The 27,324-nt window shown below is 39.0% G+C and overlaps 1 protein-coding gene across 5 annotated transcripts in view; it reads right to left on the reverse strand.

Annotated features, from left to right (window-relative positions):
* OSBPL8 (oxysterol binding protein like 8) overlaps positions 1 to 27,324 on the reverse strand; it is a 176,520-nt gene that overhangs the window by 119,969 nt on the left and 29,227 nt on the right. For all 5 annotated transcript variants that reach the window (XM_005655647.3, XM_005655643.3, XM_021092052.1 and 2 more), the window contains exon 2: positions 1,733 to 1,841. Coding sequence is in view for 2 of the 5 variants with exons in the window: in XM_005655643.3 (XP_005655700.1) it covers positions 1,733 to 1,774 (42 nt within the window). In the remaining 3 variants the exon portion in view is untranslated. The remainder of the gene's footprint in view (positions 1 to 1,732; positions 1,842 to 27,324) is intronic.

Consider the following 27,324-nt stretch of genomic DNA (forward strand, 5'->3'; position numbering starts at 1 on the left):
GTTCAGAAAGACAAGTACATAGTCAAGATGTTAGTAACAAAGTATTCAGAAAAAGACAGACCTCAGTGCTACCATTTCAACTGTGAGCTTTTAGAGAATTTACCTTCTGAGCCTATTTCCCTATCTACAAAAGTAAGGATATACAAACATCTACCTTCAATGGCTGATAAAGTATATACTTAGAAAATATATACTTCTGTTATTACTGATTTTTTATTACCAATAAAAGATTATTTTAGCTAAAGAAAATAGAGTTAATTAGCTTAAATAAGAAAATATTTATGGCAAAGTAAATATCATGTTCTAAGACAGGGCTTTAATCTTTCAAATATTTTTTTCTGAAAATACAGTGAAACAAAATAACCTACCATCAGTTTTCCATTTAAAATTGCCATTACAATAACCTACTCTATAAACGAGTTATCTTCATGCTCATCTTATTCTCTATTAACAAGTTTAACTTTTAAAGTTTAACTTTTTTTTGACCATTAAAGAAAAAGTGTGAACCAGAAATTCAAAAAAGGTTAGATCAAGTTAACACAAGTAGCAAAACTGTATTTTGCTATCAATCATTAGACTGATCCTACATTTGAGCCTGAGCAAAGGACACTAACTAGATTAAAATTCACAAACACCTCAATTCAGTAGTGACTCTCAACTTTTTTTGTTTTTGTTTTTTAGGGCCCCACCTGTGGCATATGGAAGTTCCCAGGCTAGGGGTCGAATTAGAGCTACAGCTGCTGGCCTACGCCATAGGCACAGCAACACCTGATCTGAGCCGCATCTACAACCTACACCTCAGCTCACAGTCAACACAGGATCCCCAACCCACTGAGCAAGGCCAGGGATCGAACCCACATCCTCACAGATACTAGTCAGATTCGTTTTCCGCTATGCCACAATGGGAATTCCATGACTCTCAACTTCAGTATGAAAGACAGAAAAGTTGGCCTCTACATTATTCCAAAAATATAAATTTGTCAAAGAATCTACCACCTAACAGATCATAGAGCTATCAGCTAGCTACCTTTTGCCTACAGGCACCTTTAAAGTCCATAAATCAACATTTAATGGAATCTTCAAAAAAGCAAAATAATTAAAACTGAAATTATCCTGGTACAAATGTTCTTACACAATGACAAATCATCATTTAATCTACCCTACTGGTGAATTTTTATTGTTGTTGTTTTTTGCTTATTGGATAAGGTACAGATAACCACTACCCCATCTATAAGTTTTAATTTTAGAATACAATTCAATCACAACACAAGGCAGCAATATTTATTAAGTCTCTATACTTTTATAGAAGAATATATGTGAAAACCGCTCTTAATTCTTAACTATGATTGTTGTATTCTGTCCATTTGCTGATAGCTGCATGTGATTGAGATTTGCAGGTATTTAATCTCAACTGTTAACAACCTCTTGATTTCAGTAAGACAAAAAGTTTTTTAGAAAAACATAAACTATTATATCAGTATGGCTTACACTATATGGCAAGGGAAGAGAGGTAGGAGATATGACAGAAATAGCAGAAAACTGGGCTATGCTTCAACAAGCTTTAAGAATTTTCCTATCAACGGAGGAGTTAAAGTATTATTTTAAAATAGTTTTAAAAGTTTGTTTTTAATTCACTTTTAAATAAAATGATGGCTTACATCAAACACTTTACCGCTGCAGATTATAGTACCTTATTATGCTGTACTTGAACCACTGTATTTGAACCACTCACCAAAGTTCGGTCAGGTTCTCCATCTGCCAAACCTGCCTCCATAGTGAAAGAAGAAAGGTTTATGCTTCTCTTTCCATTAATGTTTAGCCATCCTGTAAATATGGAAATCCTAGAAGAAGAAAAAGAAAATCATATGTATTAGTTCTGGTATAAATCTGTAATAAGTGGAAAATAAAGCATTTAGTATATAAGGAGGGAGAAATCATTTTAGGCTGAGGTTATTGGGAAATCCAGTCATGGGAAAAAAACAACCAACCAACCAGATTTTGACATGGGCCTTGAAGAATGGTAAAAGTTCAGAAAAAAGGAAAGAAAATACTCCAAGCGAAGAGGAATAGCAGCAAAAAATAAAAACAAAAAAATTAAAAATAAAGAATTAAAAAAAGAGGAATAGCAAGAGCAAGGTTAAACACGAGATTGTTCAAAATTTGAAAAGATGCTTCTATCTATTTACAATCATGGAAATAAAATTAGTTTTTTTTTTTTCCACTATTACATTGGCAAAACTGAAAAGTGTGCTAATATTCAACACTGGAAATAATATAGGAAAAAAGATGTTCTCATACACTTTTTTTTTTTTTTTTTTTGTCTTTGCTATTTCTTTGGGCCACTCTCGGGGCCTATGGAGGTTCCCAGGCTAGGGGTCCAATCGGAGCTGGAGCCACTGGCCTACGGCAGAGCCACAGCAATGCAGGATCCGAGCCGCGTCTGCAACCTACACCACAGCTCATGGCAACACCGGATCGTTAACCCACTGAGCAAGGGCAGGGACCGAACCCGCAACCTCATGGTTCCTAGTCGGATTCATTAACCACTGTGCCACGACGGGAACTCCCCTCATACACTTTTATGATAAGAACACAAATCAGAAATAATTAGGGGGGAGGACAATTTAAAATACATATGCTTTAATCCAGTAATTTTAAGGCTAGGATGTATCCCACAAATGTATTATACAAATGCACAAAGATAAACAATAAACACATCCAACAAAGCAAAAGATGAGAAAAACTGGAATAAACCTCAATGTTAATCATCAGGAGCTTGCTTAAATTATATTAAATTATTACAGACATAAAATGAAATATCATGCCGTAATTTTTTAAAATGAGTTACACATATATAAACTAAACCAGAAAAAAGACCGTAACATATTAGGTATAAAAAAACCAAAAGGATAGAACACTGTATAAAATACTCTGTTTTTGTAATTTTCAATTTTACAATAAGCATGTTTCACTTTTATTATTTTTACTTTGAAAAGTCTTAGAAGTGTCTTCATCACATCTTTTTCTTTTGAGCTTTTTAACTAACAAAGCTTCCAAGCTGAACTCCTATAGTAATTTCATATGTATATTCAAAAGTCTCTAATAACCTCTCTAATAATTCTTCCTAACAGCTGACTAACAAAACTAAAACCATGAAATAAGGTAGACTTCTGGTCATATCCTGGTGTTCCAAAATAATTTTATTTTTATAAACTATAATACATCTGCACTCAAATACATACATGCCTGTTCTCTGGATACAAGTCAGCCTTTTTCCCAGCCAATCCTCTCAATGCCCAATGGGCTTATGAACAAAGTAGCTACAGTGGTAAGGATGAAAGTTATGTATGGGTTCAGCAACAAAGACCTCCACTCACCAAGAGGAGCCTGGTTCCTGCTACTGCTGAGTGCCAAATATGCCAGGAGCAGGGACCAACACTGAGTCCCCAATACGACACTATCCCCTGGGGTCATGGTCATTATTAGCCAGCTACCTGGTGACAGGTTGATTACATCACACCACTTCTACCATGGAAGAGGCACTGCTTCATTCTTACTGAAATAGACACTCTAAGTACAGAATTGCCTTCCCTGAACACAATGCTTCTGCCAAACCATGGACTTACAGAATGCCTCACCTAACTATCCTATTATTCTATTAGCCACTGCTAATCAAGGAACTCATTTCATAGCAGAAAAGAAAAGAGGAATTCCCATTGTGGCTCAGCTGTCAGCGAACCTGACTACACCCATGAGGACGTGGGTTCGATCCCTGGCCTCGCTCAGTGGGTTAAGGATCTGGTGTTGCCGTGAGCTGTGGTGTAGGTCACAGACGCAGCTTGGATCCTGCATTGCTGTGGCTGTGGCCAGCAGCTACAGCTCTGACTGGACCCCTGGGAACCTCCATATGCCACAGGTGCGCCCCTAAAAGGACAAAAGGACAAAGAGAGAGGAAGGAAGGAAGGGAGGAAGGAAGGAAGAAAGGACAGAAGGGGGGGGGGGGTGAGGTAGTGAAATTCACTGGTCTTACCATGACCCCCATAATCCCGAAACAGCTGGCATGATAGAACAATAGAATGACCTTTTGAAGACTCAGTCAGAGCATCAGCCAGGTGGCAATCAGGACCAGCACTAACTACTTCATTTTAATTTAACTCTTTAAAGATCCTATCTCCAAATACATTCATTTTCAGGGGTACTAGGAGTTAGGACCGCAGCATATGAATTTTGGGGAGACATAATCAGCTCAACACAAGTATGGTTTAAGGAAATGTATATGGGTGCCAATTTGGTAAGAAGTGGACCCGTAATGGCTAAGTTTATATTTTAACTTGGCCAATATATGATCACCCAGCTGTTTGGTCAAACACCAGTCTAGATGTTGCTGTGAAGGTATTTCTTAGATGTGATTAACCCTTAAATCAAAAGACTTTGACTAAAGCAGATTATCCTCCATAACGAACCTCATCCAATCACATAAAGGTCTTAAGAGATAAAGACTGAAGTCCTCCAAAGCAGAGGGAATTCTGCCTCCAGACTGCCTTTGGACTCAAGACAGCAACATCAACTCTTTTCTGGGTTTCTAGCCTATCAGCATGCCCTGCAAATTTCAGGCTTGTCAGCCCCCACAATCACATGAGCCAATTCCTTAACATAAATCTATCTCTTTCTTCTCTTCTCTCTCTTTGTATACACACATATCCTACCAGTTCTGTTTCTCTGGAGAACCCTGACTAATAAAATATGTATGTGTGTATTCATCTCCACATACTTATACATTTTATATTCTATTAATCTTATTCATTCTCATCACCTTCTGTGCTCTTCTCTATATCACAAAAGCTAAAAGTATGAGAACTCCATTTTGCAATTATCTCTGCCCATGGAATTCGGTATGTGATTTACATTTGGCAAATGCAATGCATTTGCACAATGTATGGAAGGAAGAAGACAGAAACAAGGCCATTCTTCTGAATGCCGTCAATACACATGGAGACTTTGACAGACATGAGGTTTTATAGCAATCACCAAACACTCACTTATCAGTTCCCTATGTTGGTACTATTAGGCAGCTACAATCAGTAGCATCAGTGACAAACCTGAAAGCTGAGAACAACAGTCTTCCAATCTCCATAGCTCCAGTTTTTCCAAATAAATTTATAAGCATCTAATTCCCCTTACTAATTTCCCTTTTGCTTGAAGTACCTATGCAATTTGTTTTCCTCAATGAACCTGGCCTGACAGATTTTTTAAAACTAAATAATTAAAATGTATTATATCTTTCACATTTTAGATTTATAGTAATCAGTACTTAGAAGAAAAATTAGGAAGGGAGCAATTATACGACATGTCACAGGAGTAGGAAAGAATTTTAAACAGAATTGATTCAAGATCTCAATAACATGAGGGGGTAAGCTGCTGAAATATCCAGAAAACCTTCCAGGGAGAAGAGAAAACAGCAATCGCAAAGACCCTACAGCAGGAGCATGTGGCATACCTGAAGAATAGCAAGGAGACTAATATGACAAATAAGGCAGACAGTGGTAAGCAATGAGAACAGAAAGATAACTATATTTGAAATCGAAGAGATCCTCATTGGACAGAAGAACCTTGACTTATTCTCTGAATAAGATGGGAAGCTATCTGCTGAAAAGAGAGCAAAGAAAATAATAGAATCTGACTTACTACACAAAATCACTCTGACTGCTGGCTGACAACAGATTAGAAGCTGGAAGACTATTGCTATAATCCAGGCAAGAGAGCATGGTGGCTATGCCAGAAGCATCAACAGATGTGATAAATAATGTTGAATACTTGAATACAGAGTAAAAGGATATGCTGATGAAGCAGATGTAGGGTATGAACTTAAAGAGAGAAAGACAGGAACTTAGAAGGTCTGTGCCCTTAGCAATTGGAAGGATGAAATTACCACTATATGGAATACATTATGGGAAGACTTAAAGAGGAAAGGGATAAATACCAGAAGCTCCTTTTTGGACATATTTGCTTTGAGATGTCAGTTAGAGATATGAGTAGAGATATCCATGAGGCAGTTGGACCTGCAGATGTTAGGCTGAGAAGTCAGGCTAGAAATGTAAACTATATGCTAGAATTAGCATATAGATGGAATTTAAAACCATTAGACTAAATGAGATCTCCCTGGGAATCGATGTATACAGAAAAGAGGTTCAAGTTTAGAGCCCTGGGGTTCTTCAATATTAAAGAACAGATATTTATAGAGTTCTCTTCCTGGCTCAGTGGTTAATGAACCCAACTAGGAACCATGAGGACGCAGGTTCAAACCCTGGCCTCACTCAGTGGGTTAAGGATCTGGCGTTGCCATGAACTGTGGTGTAGATCACAGATGCGGCTCAGATCCTGCTTTGCTGTGGCTGTGGTGTAGGCTGGAAGCTGCAGCTCTGATTCGACCCCTAACCTGGGAACCTCCATATGCCGCAGGTGTGGCCCTAAAAAGACAAAAAAAAAAAAAAAAAAAAAATCAAAGCAGAACATTTTCTCACACTATATATACAAAAATAAAAATTTACTCAAAATGAGTAAAGACCCAAATTTTAGACCAGAAACCATAAAACTCCTAGAAGAAAACATAGGCAGAACACTCTTTGCCATAAATAGTAGCAATATATTTTTTTTAATGTCTCTTAAAGCAAAGGAAACAACAGCAAAAATAAACAAATGGGACCAAATTAAACTTAAAAGCTTTGGCATAGCAAAGGAAACCACCAACAAAATGAAAAGACAACCTACTGAATGGGAGAAAAGATTTGCAAATGTTAAGACCAATAACTAGTTAATAAGCTCATACAACTTAATAACACAAAAAGCAAAATAATACCACCAATTAAAAAATAAGCAGAAGACCTGAATTTTTCCAAAGACCCAGAGATGGCCAACAGGCACATGAAAATATGCTCAGCATTGCTAATTATCAGAGAAATGCAAATCAAAACCACAAGATACCACTTCACATCTGTCAGAACAGCTATGGTCAAAAAGACTACTTAAAAGAAATGCTGGTAAGGACATGGAAAAAGGGAACCCTTGTACACTACATGTAAAGAATTGCCACTGTTGGTGGAAATGTAAATTGATACAGCCATATGAAAAACATTATGAACTTTATTCAAAAAAATAAAAATAGTTTTTTAGTCAGACAGAGAAAGTCAGACAGAGAAAGACAAATACTGTATGACATCACTTATATGGAATCCAAAAAAATAATACAAATAAACGTTTATGCAAAACAGAAACAGACTCAGATATAGAAAACAAAGTTGTGGTTACCAAAGGGGACCGAGAAGGGAGAAGGAACAAATTAGGGGATTAACAGATACAAACTACTATGTATAAAATAGATACACAACAAAGATATACAGGAACAAATAAGGGGATTAACAGATATAAACTACTATATATAAAATAGATACACAACAAAGATATACAGTATAGAATAGGGAATTATAGCCATTATCTTCTAGTAAGCTATAATGGAGTATTATCTATAAAAATATCGAATCATTATGCTGTATATCTAAACCTAATACAATACTGTAAATCAACTATAGTTCAATAAAAATCATAATAAAGTAAAAATTTTAAAGGGAGCAGGACTGGCAGCAACATATCATTTAAGTTACTGTTAAACTTAGTTAACATAATGAGTTTTAAGAGCTTCCCAGTACTATGTTTTAAGTCATTTTTCAAGCTTGTACTTACAGTTTAGTTTTTTCTTCTGGTTGTTAGTGATTGAAATGATCAGGATGAGCCTCCTTTTAGCAATTTGAACCCTTTTTAAAAGGCCACTTTAACAACAGCCACCAATATACTGTTTAGAGGCGGTTTCTATCTAGTGTAAAACTGAGTGGTCTAACATTAATAAATGGTTCTGAAATGTATGACTGGTATTATAAAATTTGTGAATAAAACATAAAATTTAAAAAAGGCGGGGGGAGCAGGTAAAGAAAGATAAGTGCCCTAAATTCCTCACTGTTAAAAATAGGGTGTTAAGGCAAGAGATACTACTATGTCAAAAACAAATTTTTATTATATTCTTTGAAACCAAAAACTAGAATCAAAAATGTACAACAAAAAATCCTAGAGAGAGAGAGAGGGTGATTGATTGGAAGCTCAAAATATAAGCATACTAATTTCCCCATCTTTTAGAGTTTAAAGCAAAAGGCATTTAAATGACTATAAGTCTGGGGATAAAAAAGTGTATTTTTTAAAAGTTAAAAGTTATTAAACACAACCCTAATGGTAATAGGCCCTAGGGAGTTGGCTTGAAGAGAAGAAATGCAGTCTCCTATTTTAACTCCTTTTAAAAAGTGTATGTTGCTTCTAAATAACAAAAGAGAATACCTAATAAGTTCTTTGTAAAAGAGTACAATGCATCACAATTCTGAAGACTGCTTTCTCCAAAATGCCAAACTAAAGCTAGGCCTGCATCCTAATTTAAACATAATTACTAGTTGAATTCAAAGTTTAAAGAAGACTATGTTCCCTCCTTTGTTATTCTATTATGAGTACTCTAGACATTATTTGGGGAACTGCAGCCTTACTGTCTACACTTAAACTAACAAGAAAAAGAAAGAAATTTTATAAAAATCTTGTCTATTTTGGGCTTGAATTGTTCTTTCGGTCACAGAAAGGATAAAGGAGAATCTACTGAGCAAGGGTTTTAACACATGCCATCTAATCATAACAACCTCATGATGCTGTAGTGAATGATGGTTGCCTCTGAAGGCAGTTACAAGTTGTATACCATTAGTCTATGGCTTCCTATCTTTCACTGGATGCCCCAGAAGTTTTTTGGTTTGTTTTGTTGAATGTTTAAGTTATAAAAACAAAGATTCTCAAAAGCAAGAATGCCTATGAAGAAGTTCCCATTGTGGCTCAATGGGTTAAGAACCTGACATAGTGTCCACAATGATGTGGGTTCAATCCTTGGCCTCGCTCAGTGGGTTAAGGATCCAGAGTTGCTACCAGCCATGATGCATAGGTCACAGACGCAGCTTGGATATGGTGTTGCTGTGGCTGTGGTGTAAGCTCAAGCTGCAGCTCCAATTTGATCCCTAGCCTGGGAACTTCCATACGCCGAAAGTGTGGCCCCAAAAAGAAAAAAAATTAAATAATAAAAAAAAATTTAGAAAAAGAATGCCTATCAATGAATATACTATACTTCCAAAGAATAACACGTCTTTATCACTGGAAACTAGGATTAAATTCAATAATCTTAATCTCACTTACTAACAATTTGATTTAAAAAACTAGATTGCAAATAAGAGTAATTTGGTGTAGTTAGTCCCAAGTACTCTACAGTATTTACACTAGGTTGAATCCTAAAGGAAAATCTAATATAATGAAAAATTAATTATATAAATGTGGCAGGTCCCCTAAAGCAAGCTAGCAACAACATCCTATTCATAAGCAGTTTGGAAAAAACATACGTGTTGTTTGTATGTGTGTGTGTGTGCGCGCACACATACACACACACACACACACCCCCAGTCTGTCTATCCAAATAACTTTCATCAAAATTACTGTAAAATAGGGAGTTCCCCTCATAGCTCAGTGGTAATGAACTCAACTAGTATCCCTCAGAACGGGGGTTTGATCCCTGGCCTCGTTCAGTGGGTTAAGGATATGGCATTGTGGTAAGCTGTGGTGTAGGTTGCAGATGTGGCTTGGATCCCATGTTGCTGTTGCTGTGGCTTATGGCACAGGCTGGCAGCTGTAGCTACAATTCAACCCCTAGCCTGGGAACTTCAATATGCTGCGGGTGCAGCCCTAAAAAGACAAAAAAAAAAAATATTGTAAAATAGTGTAGTAAATATCTTTCATAAAGTATATTAATATTTTGGAACCTACCAATTATGTTAAGATTTTGTCCATTCTAAAGATAACAACAATAACAACACCAACAACAGTGATGATACTGAAAGACTGGGAAGTAAGCAAAAAGCTGGAATGGGCAGGTAGGGAGCAGGATAAAAGTGTGCAAGGCAAATTATCCCGCTGTGGGTATACAACCTCAGGGAGACATGTGATCAGGGAGACAGAGAAAAGAAATGGACTAAACTAGTCAGACCAACTCTTAGAAGAGGGAAAGGCATAGTAAATAACCTAAAGATATAAAGATGAAAGGAGAGGGAAAAAAATCTAGATGATTCCCCTTATCTGGATTTCTCTGGAGCATGTAGGTATTGTAAGAAGTCTGAAGCACTACTCCTCCTAAAAACAAAACAAAAACAAAACCCTCACTAAAAGTACTTTATTTCAAATATACTGTGCCTATATGTGAGTCTATCACAAAATCATTATAATCCAGTTCACATTGTGAACTGAAGTTTGGCACCCGCCATCAGCTTCTACACGGAGTAAAACATGAGCTACTGCAGCTGCCAGCACCCCAAGTGGAGCTCAGGGTGGAGACCAGAGCACTCTGTGCTCTGGGAAAACTGGAAGAACAGGTCTTCAGACAGATATTTTTAGGAAAAGATTTTATGAGCCCAATTCTTGCATCTCCTCATATTTAGAAAAACACTAAAATCCTTCAATGATGACTGATATCTGTGACTAGTAGTAACCTACACAAGACCAGCAGCAAACTTTTGTAAAATGTGTTGTGCATGGCTGCGTGCATCTCCCCCCTCACCTTTATCACTTATATCGTGATAGTCCCCCTTTCCTCTTTGAGGCAATAATTCAGAGCTATCTGAAATATTGCCTCCTAGGCTGTACTTAAGTAGACAAAAGATGTCACGGTCATCTAAGAGAACTTCCACTCCCAAGTGTGGGCAAGTGAGCCCAGAGGGAACTCAGGAAAGAAACAAAGGAGACTGACCCATAGCTGAGGTGCCTATCAAAGGAATGATTCCTATAAGCCCAGACCTTTACATCTTCCCATAGAAACTGGTTTTCAGTAAATCTTTTTCTATAAATCTTACAGCTGTAAACCTTTTGTACTTTTACTACCTTCCCTCTGTTGCAAAAACTCATCTACCCTAGCTTCCCCCCTTACCTCCTCGGAGTGGTTTCTCAAGGCTGTCTCCCAGACTTAAGACCAAATTTCACCCCAAATAAAACTTAACTTTCAACTTTCAGGTTGTATGTTTCTTTAGTCGACAGCATTTATCTAATCACTGACTGACAATATATTAAAGCCCAGTAAATTACTTAAATTCTGGATTAGAAGGGTATCCAAATACTTTTTATATATCTAATTTGACAAATTCATTAAATACTCCAACTAGATTATATGCACTGTCTTAGAAATATTAGGCATATAGCTGTGATATTGTGATTTATAAGAAATATATATATTTGATCATTCAGTTTCATCCACAGTTCCTTGTTCACAGCTCTCAAAATTTTCTGAGCAATAAGAACAATGGGATAAGAGTTCCCTTTGTGGTGCAGTGGAAACAAAGCCAACTAGTATTCCTGAGGATGTTGGTTCTGGCCTCGTTCAGTGGGTCAGAGATCCAGTGTTGTGAGCTGTGGTGTAGGTCGCAGATTCGGCTCAGATCCCACGTTGCTATGGCTGTGGTGTAGGCCAGCAGCTGAAGCTCTGATTCAACCCCTAACCTGGGAATCTCCCTATGTTACAGATGCAGCCATAAAAGGCAAAAAAAAAAAAAAAAAAAAAAAAAAAACAGGATAATATTTGGTCTCTTGTCCTTGGGTTCCTGCAAACTCTTCAGGGAAGGTGACTTTTGGATTCCACGGTTGGGGCGGGGAGCCTGGTGGCCAGGAAACAACCATGTGATTAGAGTACCACCCCTTGATTTCCAGGGAGGAGAGAAGGGCCTGAGGCTGAATCAATCACCACTGGCCCAAAGATTTAGTCAATCACAGCTATGTAATGAAATCTCCATAAAAGCCCTAGAGGGCAGGCTTTTGGGGGGAGAGCTTCTACATCTGGGAATCAAACTCCTCCTGGTGCCACCATGCTGGACCTCAACTTGAAGGAACTACCAATAGCCAAAAAGGAAATGATAGGTTCCCAGAAGGATGGAGACAGACCCCCCCCAATCCCCAAAAGGGGCTGTTCACCTTGGAGACTTGCTGTGGACACCCTCTCCCAGAATCTGGATGCTCAAGTTGGGCAGCAAGAAACAACGGCCTTTGGAAAACAACTGCCTGCATAGATTAACCTCCTACAAGGATTAACAGCCCTGTGTCATGGGACTCTATCCCCTACCCCTCCCTTGACCTTCCCCTCCTTCTTCATTATTCCTGCCGTTAAGTTCCCACCAAGAACTCCATCCGGCCACAGATCCTTTATTTATTTATTTATTTATTTATTTATTTATTTATTTATTTAAGCTGCCGGCCTCCACCAGAGCCACAGCAACTCAGGATCCGAGCCACATCTGCAACCTACACCAGAGCTCACGGCAATGCTGGATCCTTAACCCACCGAGCAAGACCAGGGATCGAACCCGCAACCCCATGATTTGTTAACCACTGAGCCACAACGGGAACTTCAGCCACAGATTCTTTATAAGCCTAGCATCCCCTCACAGTCAGAGCTGGCACAATCTTGAGCTGAGCCCGCCCCCCTCTAATGCCTTTAATAAATCTCTCTTACTTTACCTACCAGGCCTTGCATGTTCCTCCCTTGGAAAACCTAACATTTGGTGCCAAAACCCGGCAGGGGATGACGAGGGAATGGGTAGCAGGTCAGTGGTGCCCAAAATTACTGGGTTTGCAACTCAGAGAGCAGAAGGCAGGGGGGCAGCTCATCTTGGGCTAACCTCTGGATAATCCCACCCAGGTTTGAGTCCCTGATCTAGGCACCTCTCCACCAACCCTCTCAAGCCCAGCTGGGGAGGAACGCTGAACCAGGAACTTGCCATCTTTCAGGGTCATCTGTCAGCACGACCACTGGGCCCTAGTTCCTCTGACACATCAGAGTGCGACCCTCTCAGACAAACCCTAGCACTATGTCAGAAGACTCCACGGCCATATGGCCCCTTGTTCCTTTGATCTGGGGATGCCCACATCAGAGCATAACCTCTCTCTTTTCTCGAGTCCACTATTCAGACCTTGGGGACGCCCAGCCTGAGGAGTGGCACTCCCAAAGGTGGTCCCTTACTTACTCTCTGTCCTCTCTTAGCCTCTCTTTCCTTCTCATCATGGGGAACACTTCCTCCACTCCTCCGGGAACACGCCTCTTGGCTGCGTCTTACAAACTCTAGATACTCTTGGACTAAGAGGAGACATTAGGTCCAAGCGTTTTAAATTTGTAATACCACCTGGACACAACAGACATTGGATCATGGCTCTCAATGGCTCCAAAATGGCACTTTTGATTTTAATATCTTGCATGACCTCAATAACTTTTGTCACCGTAACAGCAAGTGGCTCAAAGCTCCCTAGGTTCAGGCCTTCTTTATCATCTGCTCATGACCCTCCCTCTGTTCTTCTGGCTCCGCCTTTCAAATTCTTCTCCTTCCTTCACAACCCGCCCCCCCCCCACCAGCTGATTCTGATATCTCATCCTTTGATCCTACAGATAATTCCCCCACCCCCCCAACTCTCTCCTTGCAGCCAGCTCTCCCACCAGTTCACCATCCTCTCCTCTATCCTGGGCCTCCTCAGCTCCACCTGATCCTTACCCAGACCCCGACCCCTCTTTCTTTCCCCCTCATACATAGTCCCAGACCCAACCTTCCGCCTCCAAAGACACCTCCCAACCAGCTCCTTTATTCCCTTTAGGGGAAGTTGCAGGAGCTGAAGGGATTGTCTGGGCCCATGTCCCTTTTTCAATGCCCAACCTCTCTCAAATTTAAAAAAGGTTCTCTTCTGGCCCCGCCACTTACATTAAGGAATTTGAATATCTCACTGGTGACCTTACCTGGCATGACATCCATATCATCTTATCCTCTATCTTCTCCCCTGAGGAAAAGAAAAGGGTCAGCTTAACTGCTTAGGTCCATGCTGACGACCTCCACTGGCAAGAGAACCACCAGCAGGTTGGGGCAGCAGACACCAAAGTCACATGATAACTTGCCTAATAGAAGGACTCTGGAAAGCGGCCTACAGAGTTGTTAACTATAAAAAACTAGAAGAAATTAGTGAAGGACCAGATGAGAACCCTGCCCTCTTTCTCATTTAACAGAGGCTCTTCAAAAATACACAAATTTAGACCCTTTCTCAGTAGAAGAAAGACTTTTCTTAAACACTTACTTCATTTCTCAATCTGCACCTGACCTAAGGCACAAACTACAAAAATTGGCAGATGGCCCTCAAACCCCACAATAGGATCTCTTCAGCCTCACCTTTAATAGTCAGGATAAAGAGGCTAAAAACCAAAAATTAAAAAGAAATTGGGCTAAATACCAAATGCTGGCAACTGCCATTCAGGGACCCCCAAAATATAAGCTCCCTCACAAGAACAATGGCTCTAAGGCCCCTACAGGCCCATGTTAAAGATGCGGCAAGAGAGGCCACTGGAAGGTCGACTGTGACCACCATCTGCAGGGGAGGGCCACATGCCTCCCAGTGGAGAGACCTCAGTCATCGAACCTCAACCTGCCAAGCCTCCTTGGCCTGGCCACAAAAGACTAGGGTGCCCGGGCCCCCCAGCCCCATGCCTACTACTCTATCAGAGCCCCCAGTAACTCTGCTAGTTGTAGGTAAGCTGATCTCTTTTCTTATTGACACAGGGGCCACTTACTCAGCACCACCTGAATTTATAGACCCCATGCACCCCTCTCAAGTCTACACTGTGGGGGTGACAGTTTAATATCCAAACCCTTAACAACACCCCCTCTAAATTGCACCTTATCAGGAACACCCTTTAGCCATTCTCTCCTAATACTACCCAGGTGCCCAACCCCGATTCTTGGCAGAGACATTTTATCTAAATTAAAGGGTTGTCTCCAGCCTAGATAAAAGGTTTCTTATCAGAATTCTTAAGCACCATATGCACAAAGAAGGTGAAGAAAATTAACTCTTAAATTTATATTTCTCACTTAATATAGGCCTCTACACTGCACTGCTTTATAGAGAGAACTACTGACTTAAACTCACCCTAAAACAAAGCTCTAATAAGAAAAACACCAAAGTTCCCGTCGTGGCTCAGTGGTTAATGAATCCAACTAGGAACCATGAGGTTGCGGATTCAATCCCTAGCCTTGCTCAGTGGGTTAAGGATCCAGTGCTGCCGTGAGCTGTGGTGTAGGTTGCAGACGCGGCTCAGATCCTACGTCGCTGTGGCTGTGGCGCAGGCCGGCAGCTACAGCTCCGATTAGACCCCTAGCCTGAGAACCTCCATATGCCACGGGAGCGGCTCAAGAAATGGCAAAAAAAAAAAAAAAAAAAAAAAAAAAAAGAAAGAAAGAAAGAAAAACACCAATGCCTCTACAAAAAGAAGACAATATCAGAAGCAGACCACTGTTCCAAGATTGCCACACCTGACTCCTACAGTTGTTTTACTTCTGATTTACACTGGTGGGTGTCTCCCCTCCAAGGCTCTTACTATTGATGTAACTATGTGGGATCCCCTCACCTGGCCAATTAATACCTGCTCTGACCCAGACCACAAATATGTTTTCTTCTAATGTTACTCTAGCTCAATCAGCAACAAGTAAGACTTCAGCCAAGGTATATAACTTTCCCAGGTTATATTAATTTAAATTTAAAGGCTCCCTTATGTTGAGAACAATTAAACCATCTAGGGGTAACCAGCCTAATAACACTAGGAAACTAGGCTAAACAGACAAAGCTAATATATAACTTCCTTTAAAAATTAGAAACAGACTAAGCCGGTTGAACAGGGATATACTGGGCTGTACTTGATGAAGGCTCTTAAATTTATATTTATGACTTTACTAATACTGCTATTTATATTATTTTTATTAACTGTTTTCACAAAATTGCTATTTCTTGCATTGCCAAATGTGTAACTGAGTCTCTGATAAAATGATACAAAATTCCACATGAGATCAGTGATCTCTAGATAAAGGAAAATGCAACAAGAGGGAATATTTTCCTGGACCATAAAGGACTAGGAAGACAGGTGGTCCGGAGACTTTTGGCTACTGTTAATAAGGCCTAGTCCAGTAATAGCACACTGAGTGGCTTATCAGCGGAATCCTGCCAGAACTAGGAATGTTCATTCCTAGCGTGGGATGCAATGGTCATGAAATGCCTCCCAAAACTGTGGTTGAATTTATGACCATGGGGGAGCACTGTGAACTGAAGTTTAGCACTTGCCATTAGCCTCCACATGGAGTAAAACATAAGCCACTGCAGCTGCCAATCTGCAGCACCCCCTGGGTGGAACTCAGGGTGGAGACCAGGAGCAAGGCACTCTGTGCTCTTGGAAGCAGAACAGGACTTCAGATAGTTAGATTTCAAGTAAGGATTTTTATGGGCCCAAATTCTTGCATCTTCTCATATCTAGAAAAACAGAAATCATTAACTGCATCTGCATGGGCCATTCTAGAGAAAAGGCAGAATGGAGTAGCTGTGGGTCAGACATCCAAGGTAATACTAGGAAACATTATGGGAGTAATTTTAGACATGTCTTTGTATTGCTAAAAACTTAAGGTTTATGTGCCCTGTCAGACTTGATGCCACCAGCTGTTCTCAAACCAGCCTCAGCTGGCAGCTGCAACCTTATATTTTCAAGGTCTCCTCTTGTAACAACAGAAAGGAGGCAACATGTATAACAACCAAGACCTCCTTTTAATTATGTGTTAATACCACATCAAATGTTAAAATTGACTTAGATGAAACTACACTCCTCCTTAAACAGTACCAATATCAACCTATATGCCAAACCTCTGCTTAACCTTATTTTTCTTTTTTTCCCATCCTCTATGGTAGGAACCTACCACGTCCAGCCACCCAGTACTTGTCGCCCCTAGCCAGCAGGAAGTAGCTACAGAAGAGTGGACCATTGCCCCTATTCCATATAACAAGACTGGAATGATAGGTTCCCAGGAGGATGGAGACAGACTCCCCCCCCAATCCCCAAAAGGTGCTGTTCACCTTGGAGACTTGCTGTGGACACACTCTCCCGGAATCTGGATGCTCAAGTTGGGCATCAAGAAACAATGGCCTTCAGAAAACAACTGCCTGCATAGATTAACCTCCTACAAGGATTAACTGCCCTGTGCCATACCCCTCCCTTGACCTTCCCCTCCTTCTTCATCATTCCTGCCATAAGTTCCCGCCATGAACTCCATCCAGCCACAGATCCTTTATGAGCTTAGCACCTCCTCACAGTCAGAGCTAGTACCACCTTGAGCTCAGCCACCTCCCTCTAATGCCTTAATAAATCTCTTTTGCTTTACCAACTAGGCCTTGCATGTTCCTCCCTTGGTAAACCTAACATGAACGATTTAAGCACTGAAAAAAATAAAGGGATATAGAAGCTATGAACAATGGATTTAAAAATTTTATTAACAGACCTATAAATTTCGCTGCAGCCAACAAATGCAATATATCCTTTTCAAATACACATGTTTCCAAATTTAACTACATGCTGGGCCAAAAAGCAAGTCTCAAATAACTTGCAAAAGACTGAAAACAAACACACTGATCTCTGACCACAATGCAATTAAGCTTGAAATCAATGCTGGAACAATGTTACCAGAATCCGGGTTCTTGTTCACAGAGCTGAAGAATGAACTTTGAGAACACACAGGCAGCTTGCAAGTAAAGCCTTTATTACAGGAAAGCAAATAGCTCCCAGGACAGCTGGGAAAGGGGAGAAGAGCCCCCCCCCTATTGTCCTATAGGGGTTTTTAATCCCTATAGGGATTACCAACATGGGTTACCAACATGGGGTCCAGAAAGATGTGGTTTTCTCCCACTGGCCTTGCCCAACTACCTTTATCAGTCCTTGTCCAATATGGGTCTTACGAGTGGAAATGTCCCATAAGTCTCATGGTTTCTTTGCCCTTCTCTTTCCATAGACTGAGTCTCAGGGGGTTAGAGATTAATGTCCATCTGGGCATAGGTACACTCCCTATAGTAAACAAAGCCTGTGGGATGTTACTCCCCAGAGCCCTTAAGCCACAAATGTTAATCAACAGCCACATCAAAGAATGCAACAAAGCCCATGATCCTATACTGACTACCTGAGTTATTATTCCGCCTCAAAATCACTGACAAAAAGATAGAAAATCTTCATGTATTTTGAAATTTAAGAAATATACCTCTAAGTAACCTATGAATTGAAGAAATAATCACACTGGCAATTAGGAAGCAACAAGGAAAATTGGGTTTTAAACTAACTGATAATAAAAACACTATGTATCAAAACTTGAAGTACCCAGAGAAAATTTATAGGTATAAAAGGCAGTTTGAAAACCAAAGAACTAATCATCCATTTCAAAAAAAAGTTAAAGAGAAGCAAACTACACATAAGAAAATAAAGGAAGGATACACAAAAAGAGCAGAGACAAATAACCCAGAAAACTGAAATACAAAAAAGTAAATCAACAAAGTTAAAAATCAGTTCTTTGAAAAAATTAATGAATACTAGTAAGACTAAACAAGGGAAAAAAGATCAGAAGTAACCAAGATTATAACTGATAAAGAAGACAAAACAGGAGTTCCCATCATGGCGCAGTAGAAACGAATCCACATACAACTTTAATCAAACGGCTGCAAGACCCCAAAAATGGGGATTCTGTTTTGGAAAGCTTTGTTATAAATTTCCTGGCATAAACAAATAGGCCAGGGAGTTCCCGTTGTGGCTCAGTGGTTAACGAATCCATCTGGGAACCATGAGGTTGCGGGTTGGATCCCTGGCCTTGCTCAGTGGGTTAAGGATCTGGCGTTGCCATGAGCTGTGGTGTAGGCCGCAGATGCGGCTTGGATCCTGTATTGCTGTGGCTGTAGTGTAGGCTGGCAGCTGTATCTCGATTAGACCCCTAGCCTGGGAACCTCCGTATGCCATGGGTGTGGCCCTAGAAAAGACAAAAAGACAGAAACAAAAAAACAAATAGGCCAAAAGTTTTTAAATTAATGAAACATATTCTAACAGGAACAGAAAACAGCAAATAGACTCTATTTCTCCTCTAATGCAGAGTTGTTTCCTCCTCTGTGCACTCAAAGTGTTTCTAGTGCAGAACTAATCATATTGTATTTCTAAATATTTAACCACCTGCCTCCCCCATTTAGATCCAAAACTCCATGATGACAATCAATTTATACAAATTAATGACTGCCTAATATGTGTTAGGCATATGCTACCTTATGGAGAATCAAAGAACACGAAACACGCATGGTCATGAACTCTTGAGGTCATGTGAAGCTTCTCATTGGCAAGTAGAGACCTAAATGATGCGTGGCAGTTAGCTAAACAAAGAATGGCAAGAAACACATTCCAAGAAGAGAATATGCATAAGACCTAAGGCAGGAGACCAATCGCAGATTTTTCCACATTTCCAGTAGCACTACATACTACAGAGTAGATACATTATATTAGAGATTATGAGATGGTTGATGAGGAAGCATGAGAGGATGGATGAAAAAAATTAAGTCAATATAAAAACAGCCCTATTTCATTTAAGATTGTGTATTTCGGACTTGACAATTCACATTTAAACATGGTATTTATCAAGACTTTTTAAGAATTTAAACTATTGTGAACCAAGGTCCATTTAGTAGCTGCTTCTCCTCGTCACTGTAAGATAATGTGGAAGAGAAGCAATTAGAGCAGGTAAGATTTTGATATTCCTCTGCTCCAGAACAAGATAGCTCTCAAAAGAATAACGTTGGATAGAAAGAACAAGCTATTTTTTTTCCATCACCTTACTTAACTGCCATTTTCTTCTTAAGAGCTTTTGCTGTACTCTAAGAATCCAATAACAGGGTCCAAATCTTTTTTGCACCCACTAAATCAGCACTTAACATAGTGTGAATGATAACATCCTTAACTGTTCACAACTCATACCTTGGGTTTTCACAGTAGCCAAAACTTAATTAACTCCTAATTATCTCAACATGTTGTGACTGTAAAAGAGTGTAAATAACAAGACTAATGTTTCTGTCTACTGAAAGTAGTGCATTAAAAAACAGTGTGTGGCAAATGTGGAAAAAGTGGAGTCTTTGTGCACTGCTGATGGGAATGTAAAACAGTACGAACACTATGGAAAACAGTATGGTGGATCATCAAAAAAATTAAAAACAGAATTTTTTACATATGATCTAGCAATTTCACGTAAAACAACTGAAAGCAGAGTCTTGAACAGATATACGTACACCTGTGTTCACAGCAGCATTATTAACAATAGCTAAAACATATAAGTGGCCACTGATACATGAATGGACATACAATGGAATATTATTCAGCCTGAAAAAAAGAAGAAATTTCTGACATGTTACAACACAGATGACCTTTAAGGACATTATGCTAAGTAAAATAGGTCAGTCACAAAAAAAACCCCAAACAAAAACTGTATAATTTAACTTATATGAGGTCCCTAAAACAGCCAAAATCAGAGACAAGTAGAATGGTGGTTGCCAGGAGCTGGGAAAAGGGGAAATAGAGAGTTATTGTTTAATGAGTATAGAATTTCAATTCTGCAAAATGAAGGGAGTTCTACAGATGAATGGTGGTGGTGGTTGCACAATATGAATGCACTTGACTGTATACGTACAAATGGCTGAGATGGTAAATTATACGTGTATTTTACCACTGCTTTTTAAATTTAGGGGGAAAAAGTAGTGTGCAGTTTTCCTTTTTAGAAATACCATAATTAGAAATCACATTTAAGACATACCAACATTCCTCAAAGACAAATTTGTCTGGTTCTGTTTAGAAATAAATCAGTCATGGCCACCATGTACTAGTTATTCACAGTGAATCATTTAAACCTGATGATCTCTTGTCTCATTTGTGAGTAAAAGACCCAGTCTTTCCTATTAGTAGGTTTGTCTTAAATCTTTCAAGTAAACTGGACTATAAGTTTGCTGCTTCTTAAGGACTTCCTATAAATTAAGTAGTTCTAGAACACTTATGAGTTTTAAGAGGAAAAAAAAATATGCTTAAATAAAAATAAACTATAAAACCTGAAAAAAAGGTGAAATGGTTAAGGTACCTAAACAAGGTCCTAAGCCAAAAGTTACAGTATTTGAAATACAGTAGGTTCCTTTCTTGTGTTTACAGTAAAAAACCCTGTCATTTCCACTGTGCCAATATGTACTGCTCAAAAATTATCCATAAACTTATTTTTATACTTTCCTAGAGGAAAAAAAAATTTTAAGGAGCAGGAGAGAGTTTACTGTTTTGTTCTCCCTTACAAATTTCTCAAGTATCCCCCCATTTCCCCAAACCAAAGCTGCCAAAAGAATAAGGGGCAGAGTTCATAGAAAATGGAGCAGCTATCTATAGAGTCAAAAAGAATACTTAGGTCATTTAAACACGTATTTTATAAGCTGATTCCCCACCCATTCATCTCCAAGAAAAAGAAAATTCAGAGTAGCATATTCTAAAGGTCAATACAGTATATCTCTTCATTCAAATAAAAAACAGAACAGCTATGAATATGGCAAATCTCAGCAGAAAAGCATGATGGCTCTATTTAAAAAAAAAAGTTATGATCATTATAAAGTAATATGGAATAGAGACTATGATATGCTTACTTCTTTTGGAACACAAAATATAATATTCAGGTATTCTGGTAAATTACAACCATTTTAAGTATGTATATAAACAATAAAGGACTAAGAGAAAAGAGAATAAATTGGCCTTTGAGGTGAATGAACACTTTAATGTTGGTAACAGACTGTTCTTCAGATAAATAACATTGGAGATAAAGTAAATTATGGAAGAATGAAAATGTTCACAAACACCAAAACCATGGACTCAAATTAAAAACTGGCTATGGGAGTACCCATTGTGGCTCAGTAGTAATGAACCCAACTAGCATCCATGAGGATGAGGTTTCATCCCTGGCCTCACTCAGTGGGTTAAGGATCCGGAACTGCCATGAGCTGTGGTGTAGGCTGTAGACATAGCTTGGATCTGGGGTTGCTGTGGCTGTTTTGTAGGCAGGCAGCAGTAGCTCCAATTCAACCCTTAGCCTGGGAATTTCCATATGCTTGGGGTTTGCAGGATAGGGGAGAGGAGGGGAAGGAAGAGGAGAAAAGGAAAGAAATCAGACTGAGATATAAAGAACAAACTAGTGGTTACCACTAAGAAGAATGTTGAGGAGGAAGGGTGAAAAATAGGTATTGGATTAAGAGACACAAACTACTGTGTATAAAATACATAAGCGACAAGGATAAATTGTACAGCACAGGGAAATAATAGCTATTCTTTTGTAATAACTTTAAAAGATATTAATCTATAAAGGAGTATAATCTACAACAGTATTGAAACCCTGTATTACACACCTAAAATTAATACGGTATTATAAATCAACTATACCTCAACAAAGAAATGAAGTAATACATGGTAACTTGGTGGGGTGGGGGGAGGGGGGAGAAACCAAGGTGAGAACTTCACCAAAGAGATAGAAAACAAAGAAGAAACAAATGAATTTTGGAGATGAAGAAAACAACAAAGAGTCTCAATAGCAGCCTAGAGCAAGCAGAAGCACAAGAAAGAATCAATGAGCTAACAGGCAGGGCTTTTTTTTTTTTTTTTTTTGTCTTTTTAGGGTCTCACCTCTGGCCTATGGAGCTTCCCAGGCTAGGGGTCGAATCAGAGCTGTAGCCGCTGGCCTATGCCACAGCAACATGGGATCCGAGCCACATCTGCAAACTACAGCGCAGCTCACAGCAACACTGGATCCTTAACCCACTGAACAAGGACATAGATCAAACCTGCATCCTCTTGGGTGCTAGTCAGATTCATTTCCGCTGAGCCACAATGGGAACTCCAGATCTTCTGACATTAAACAGAGGAGCAAAAAAAACCATCAAAAAACAAAAAAAATAAAACAAACAAACAAAAAAAACACTAATGAAGAAAGCCTATGGGTCCTAGGAGATGCCATCAAAAGAAACTATGCATCATTGGAGTCCCAGAAGGAGAAGGCAGGAAGAAAAGGGTAAAAGCTTATTTAAAGAAATAATATCTGAATACAACCACTATGGAAAACAGTATGGAGGTACCTCAGAAAACTAAATATTGAACTACCATTATGACCCAGCAGTCCCACTCCTGGGCATCTTTCCTTGAAAAAGACACATGCACCTGTGTGTTCATTGCAGCACTGTTCACAATAGCCAAGACGTGGAAATAACCTAAATGTCCATCAACAGATGAACGGATTAAGAAGATGTGGTACAGGAGTTCCCATCGTGGCTCAGTGGTTAATGAATCCAACTAGGAACAATGAGGTTGTGAGTTCGATCCCTGGTCTCGCTCAGTGGGTTAAGGATCCGGCATTGCAATGAGCTGTGGTGTAGGTTGCAAATGCGGCTCGGATCCCGCGTTGCTGTGGCTCTGGCATAGGCTGGCAGCTACAGCTCCAATTAGACCCCTAGCCTGGAAACCTCTAAATGCCATGGGTGCAGCTCTAGAAAACACACACACACACACACACACACACACACACACACATACACACACACAAGAAGAAGAAGATGTGGTACATATACATGATGGAATATTACTCAGCTATAAAAAAGAACAAAATAATGCCATTTGCAGCAACATGAATGGAACTAGAGACTCTCATACTAAGTGAAGTAAGTCAGAAACAGAAGACAAATACCATGTGATATCACTTACATATGGAATCTAATATATAGCACAAATGAACCTTTCCACAGAAAAGAAACTCATGGACTGGAAGAACAGCCTTGTGGTTGCCAAGGGGTGGGGGGGGGAGTAGAATGGACTGGAAATGTGGGGTTAATAGATGCAAACTACTGCATCTGGAGTGGATAACCAATGAGATCCTGCTATATAGCACTGGGAACTATATCTAGTCTCTTATGATGGAACATGATGGAGGATAATGTGAGAAAAGAATGTATGTGTGACTGGGTCACTTTGCTGCACAGTAGAAAATTGACAGAACACTATAAACCAATTAATGGAAAAAAATGAGTCATTAACATCAAATAAAGAAATAATGGCTGAGAAGTTCCCAAACCTGAGGAGACATTTGAACACCAAGTTCATTAAGCTAATTAATTGGTCATCCCAAAATTACAATCCTAACTTATCTTCTCCAAGATATATTATAACAAAATGATCTAAAATACAGGACCAAAATTTTAAAAACAGCGAGAGAAAACAGTTTTCCTTCATTCAAGGGTACCCTCATAAGTGTATCAGCAGATTGCTCAACAGAATCCTTGCAGGCCAGGAGAAAATATAATAATATACTGAGAATACTGAAAGAAAGAAACTGCCAACTAAAAAACTTTTACACACAGCAAAATTGTCCTTCAGAAATGAAAGCAAGATAAAGGCCTTCCAAAACAAAAGCTGAGGGTGTTCATCACCACTAAACTTATCTTATAAGAAATGCCGAAAGGAGTTCAAGCTGAAACTAAAGGACACCAGCTAATAATATGAAAACAGCACCTTGGTAAAGGCAAGTATACAGTCAAATTCAGACTATTCTAATACTGTAATATGGTGTTATGTTAACCACTTAACTTTGGTATAAAGGTTAAACAACAAAAATTTTAAAAACAGCTACAGTTACAATAATTTCAAATGAGTACACAATATTAATAGATGTAAAGTATGACATCAAAAACATAAAATGTGTGGGAAAAGAGACACTTAACTTTGGTATAAAGGTTAAACAACAAGTTTTAAAAATAGCTACAGTTACATTAATTTCAAATGAGTACACAATATTAAAAGATGTTAAGTATGACATCAAAAACATAAAATGTGTGGGAACAGAGATTTGTATGAAATCAAATTATCAACTTAAAATTGATTGTTATATCTAAAAGATATTTCAGATAAGCCTCAAAGTAACAACAAAACAAAAACCTGCAAAAGACACAGAAGATAAAGAGAAAGGAAATCAAAGTATACCACTATGGAAAAACATCAATTCACAAGGAAAGACAAGAGACAAAGAAAGGAACAAAGCAACTATGTAAAAGCCTGAAAACAACAAGATGTTAAGAGTAAGTCTTTACTTATCAATATTTATCATAAATATAAATGGATCAAATATTCCAGTCAAAAGGCACAGAGTAGCTGAATGGATTAAAAAAAAAAGACTCAATTATATGCTGCCTATAAGACATTCACTTCAGCTTTAGAGACACAAAGGATAAAATATAAAAGTGAAGGGGTGGAAAAAGAAATTCCAATAAAATAATTTACTTTATTCCAAATAAAAACCAAGAGAGCAGGAGTAGCTATACTTACATTAGACAAAACAGACTTCAAGTTAAAAACTATAACAAGAGACAAAGAAGGTCAATTATATAATAATAAAGGGGTCAATTCACCAAAAGGATGTAACAATTATAAGTATATATGCACCCAACATTAGAGCAACTAAATATATTGAGCAAAAACGAACAACCTGAAGGGAGTAATAGACAGCAATACAATCAAAGGGGACTTGAATCGCCTATTGTCTTTTTTCTTTTTTTCTTTTTTGTCTTTTTGCCATTTCTTGGGCCGCTCCAGCGGCACATGGAGGTTCCCAGGCTAGGGGTCGAATCCGAGCTGTAGCCGCCGGCCTATGCCAGAGCCACAGCAATGCAAGATCCGAGCCGCGTCTGCAATCTACACCACAGCTCAGGGCAACGCCAGATCGTTAACCCACTGAGCAAGGGCAGGGATCAAACCCGCAACCTCATGGTTCCTAGTCGGATTCGTTAACCACTGCGCCACAACAGGAACTCCGAATCGCCTATTTTCAATGATGAATACATCCAGACATAAAAAATTAAGGAAATAATCAGATTTTAACTTAACTTTAGACCAAAGAACTTAATAGCCAGATACAGAACATTTCATCCAACAGCAGCATCCAACAGCAGCAGAATACTCATTCTTCTCAAGCACATTTGGGACATTCTGTAGAATAAATCATGTTAGGTCATCTTAGCAAATTTTAAAAGACAAGTCATACCAAGTATCTTTTCCAATTGCAATGTTATGAAACTAGAGATCTGTAACAAGGAAAACTGGAAAACTCATAAACATGTGTAAATTAAACAACAGACTCCTGAACAACCAATGGGTCAAAGAGGAACTCAAAGGGAAAATTTAAAAAAAAACAAATCTTGGAAGTTCCCGTCATGGCACAGCAGAAACGAATCCGACTAGGAACCATGAGGTTGCAGGTTTGATCCCGGCCTCGCTCAGTGGGTTAAGGATCCGGCATTGCTGTGAGCTGCGATGTAAGTCGCAGACACGGCTCGGATCTGGTGTTGCTGTGGCTATGGCCAGAGCTACAGCTCCAATTAGACCTGAGGCCTGGGAACCTCCATATGCCATGGGTGCAGCCCCAAAAAGACACACACACACAAAATTCCAACGGAATTTTTCCACTGAAATAGAAAAAGCAATTCTAAAATTCATATGGAACCACAAAAGATCCCAAGCAGCCCAAGCAACTTTCAAAAAGAAGTAACAAAGCTGGAGGCATCACACTTCATTCCAATCTGTACTGCAAAGCTGCAGTAATCAAAACAATATGATACTGGCATTAAAAAAAAGGCACATACAACAATGGAACAGAATCAAGAGCCCAGAAATAAACCTACACATGTATGGTCAACTAATATTTGACAAGGGAGCCAATAATAGTGGGGAAAGGATAGTCTCTTCAATGGATGGCATTGGGAAAACCAGAGAGCCACAGGCAATGCAATGAAACTATAGTGCTATATTACACCATACATACACACACAAAAAAAACCCAACTCAAAATGAATATAAGTCCTGACTGTAAAACTCCTAGAAATAAAAGGAAAAAGCTCCTTAGCATTGGTCTTGCCAATGATTTTTTTTTTTTGATATAACACCAAAAGCACAAACAACAAAAGCAAAAATAAACAAGTGGGACTACATAAAACTAAAAGGCTTCTGCACTGCCAGAGAAAAACAGAAATGGTAACCTAATGGCAACAGAAATGGCAACCTAGAGAATAGGGAAAAATAGTTTCAAACCACATATCTGATAAGGGGTTAATATCCAAAATACATAAGGAAAGAATACGATTCAATGGCAGAAAAATAATCTGATTTAAATATAGCTAGAGGACTTGAATAGACACTTTTCCAAATAAGATATATAGATGGCTAATGGGACATGAAAAACTGTTCAACATCACTAATCATCAGGGAAATGCAAATCAAAACCATGTAGATTTGTCTCACACCAGCTGGAA

Source organism: Sus scrofa, chromosome 5 (assembly GCF_000003025.6).
Source record: "Sus scrofa isolate TJ Tabasco breed Duroc chromosome 5, Sscrofa11.1, whole genome shotgun sequence".
Lineage (NCBI taxonomy): Eukaryota > Metazoa > Chordata > Mammalia > Artiodactyla > Suidae > Sus > Sus scrofa.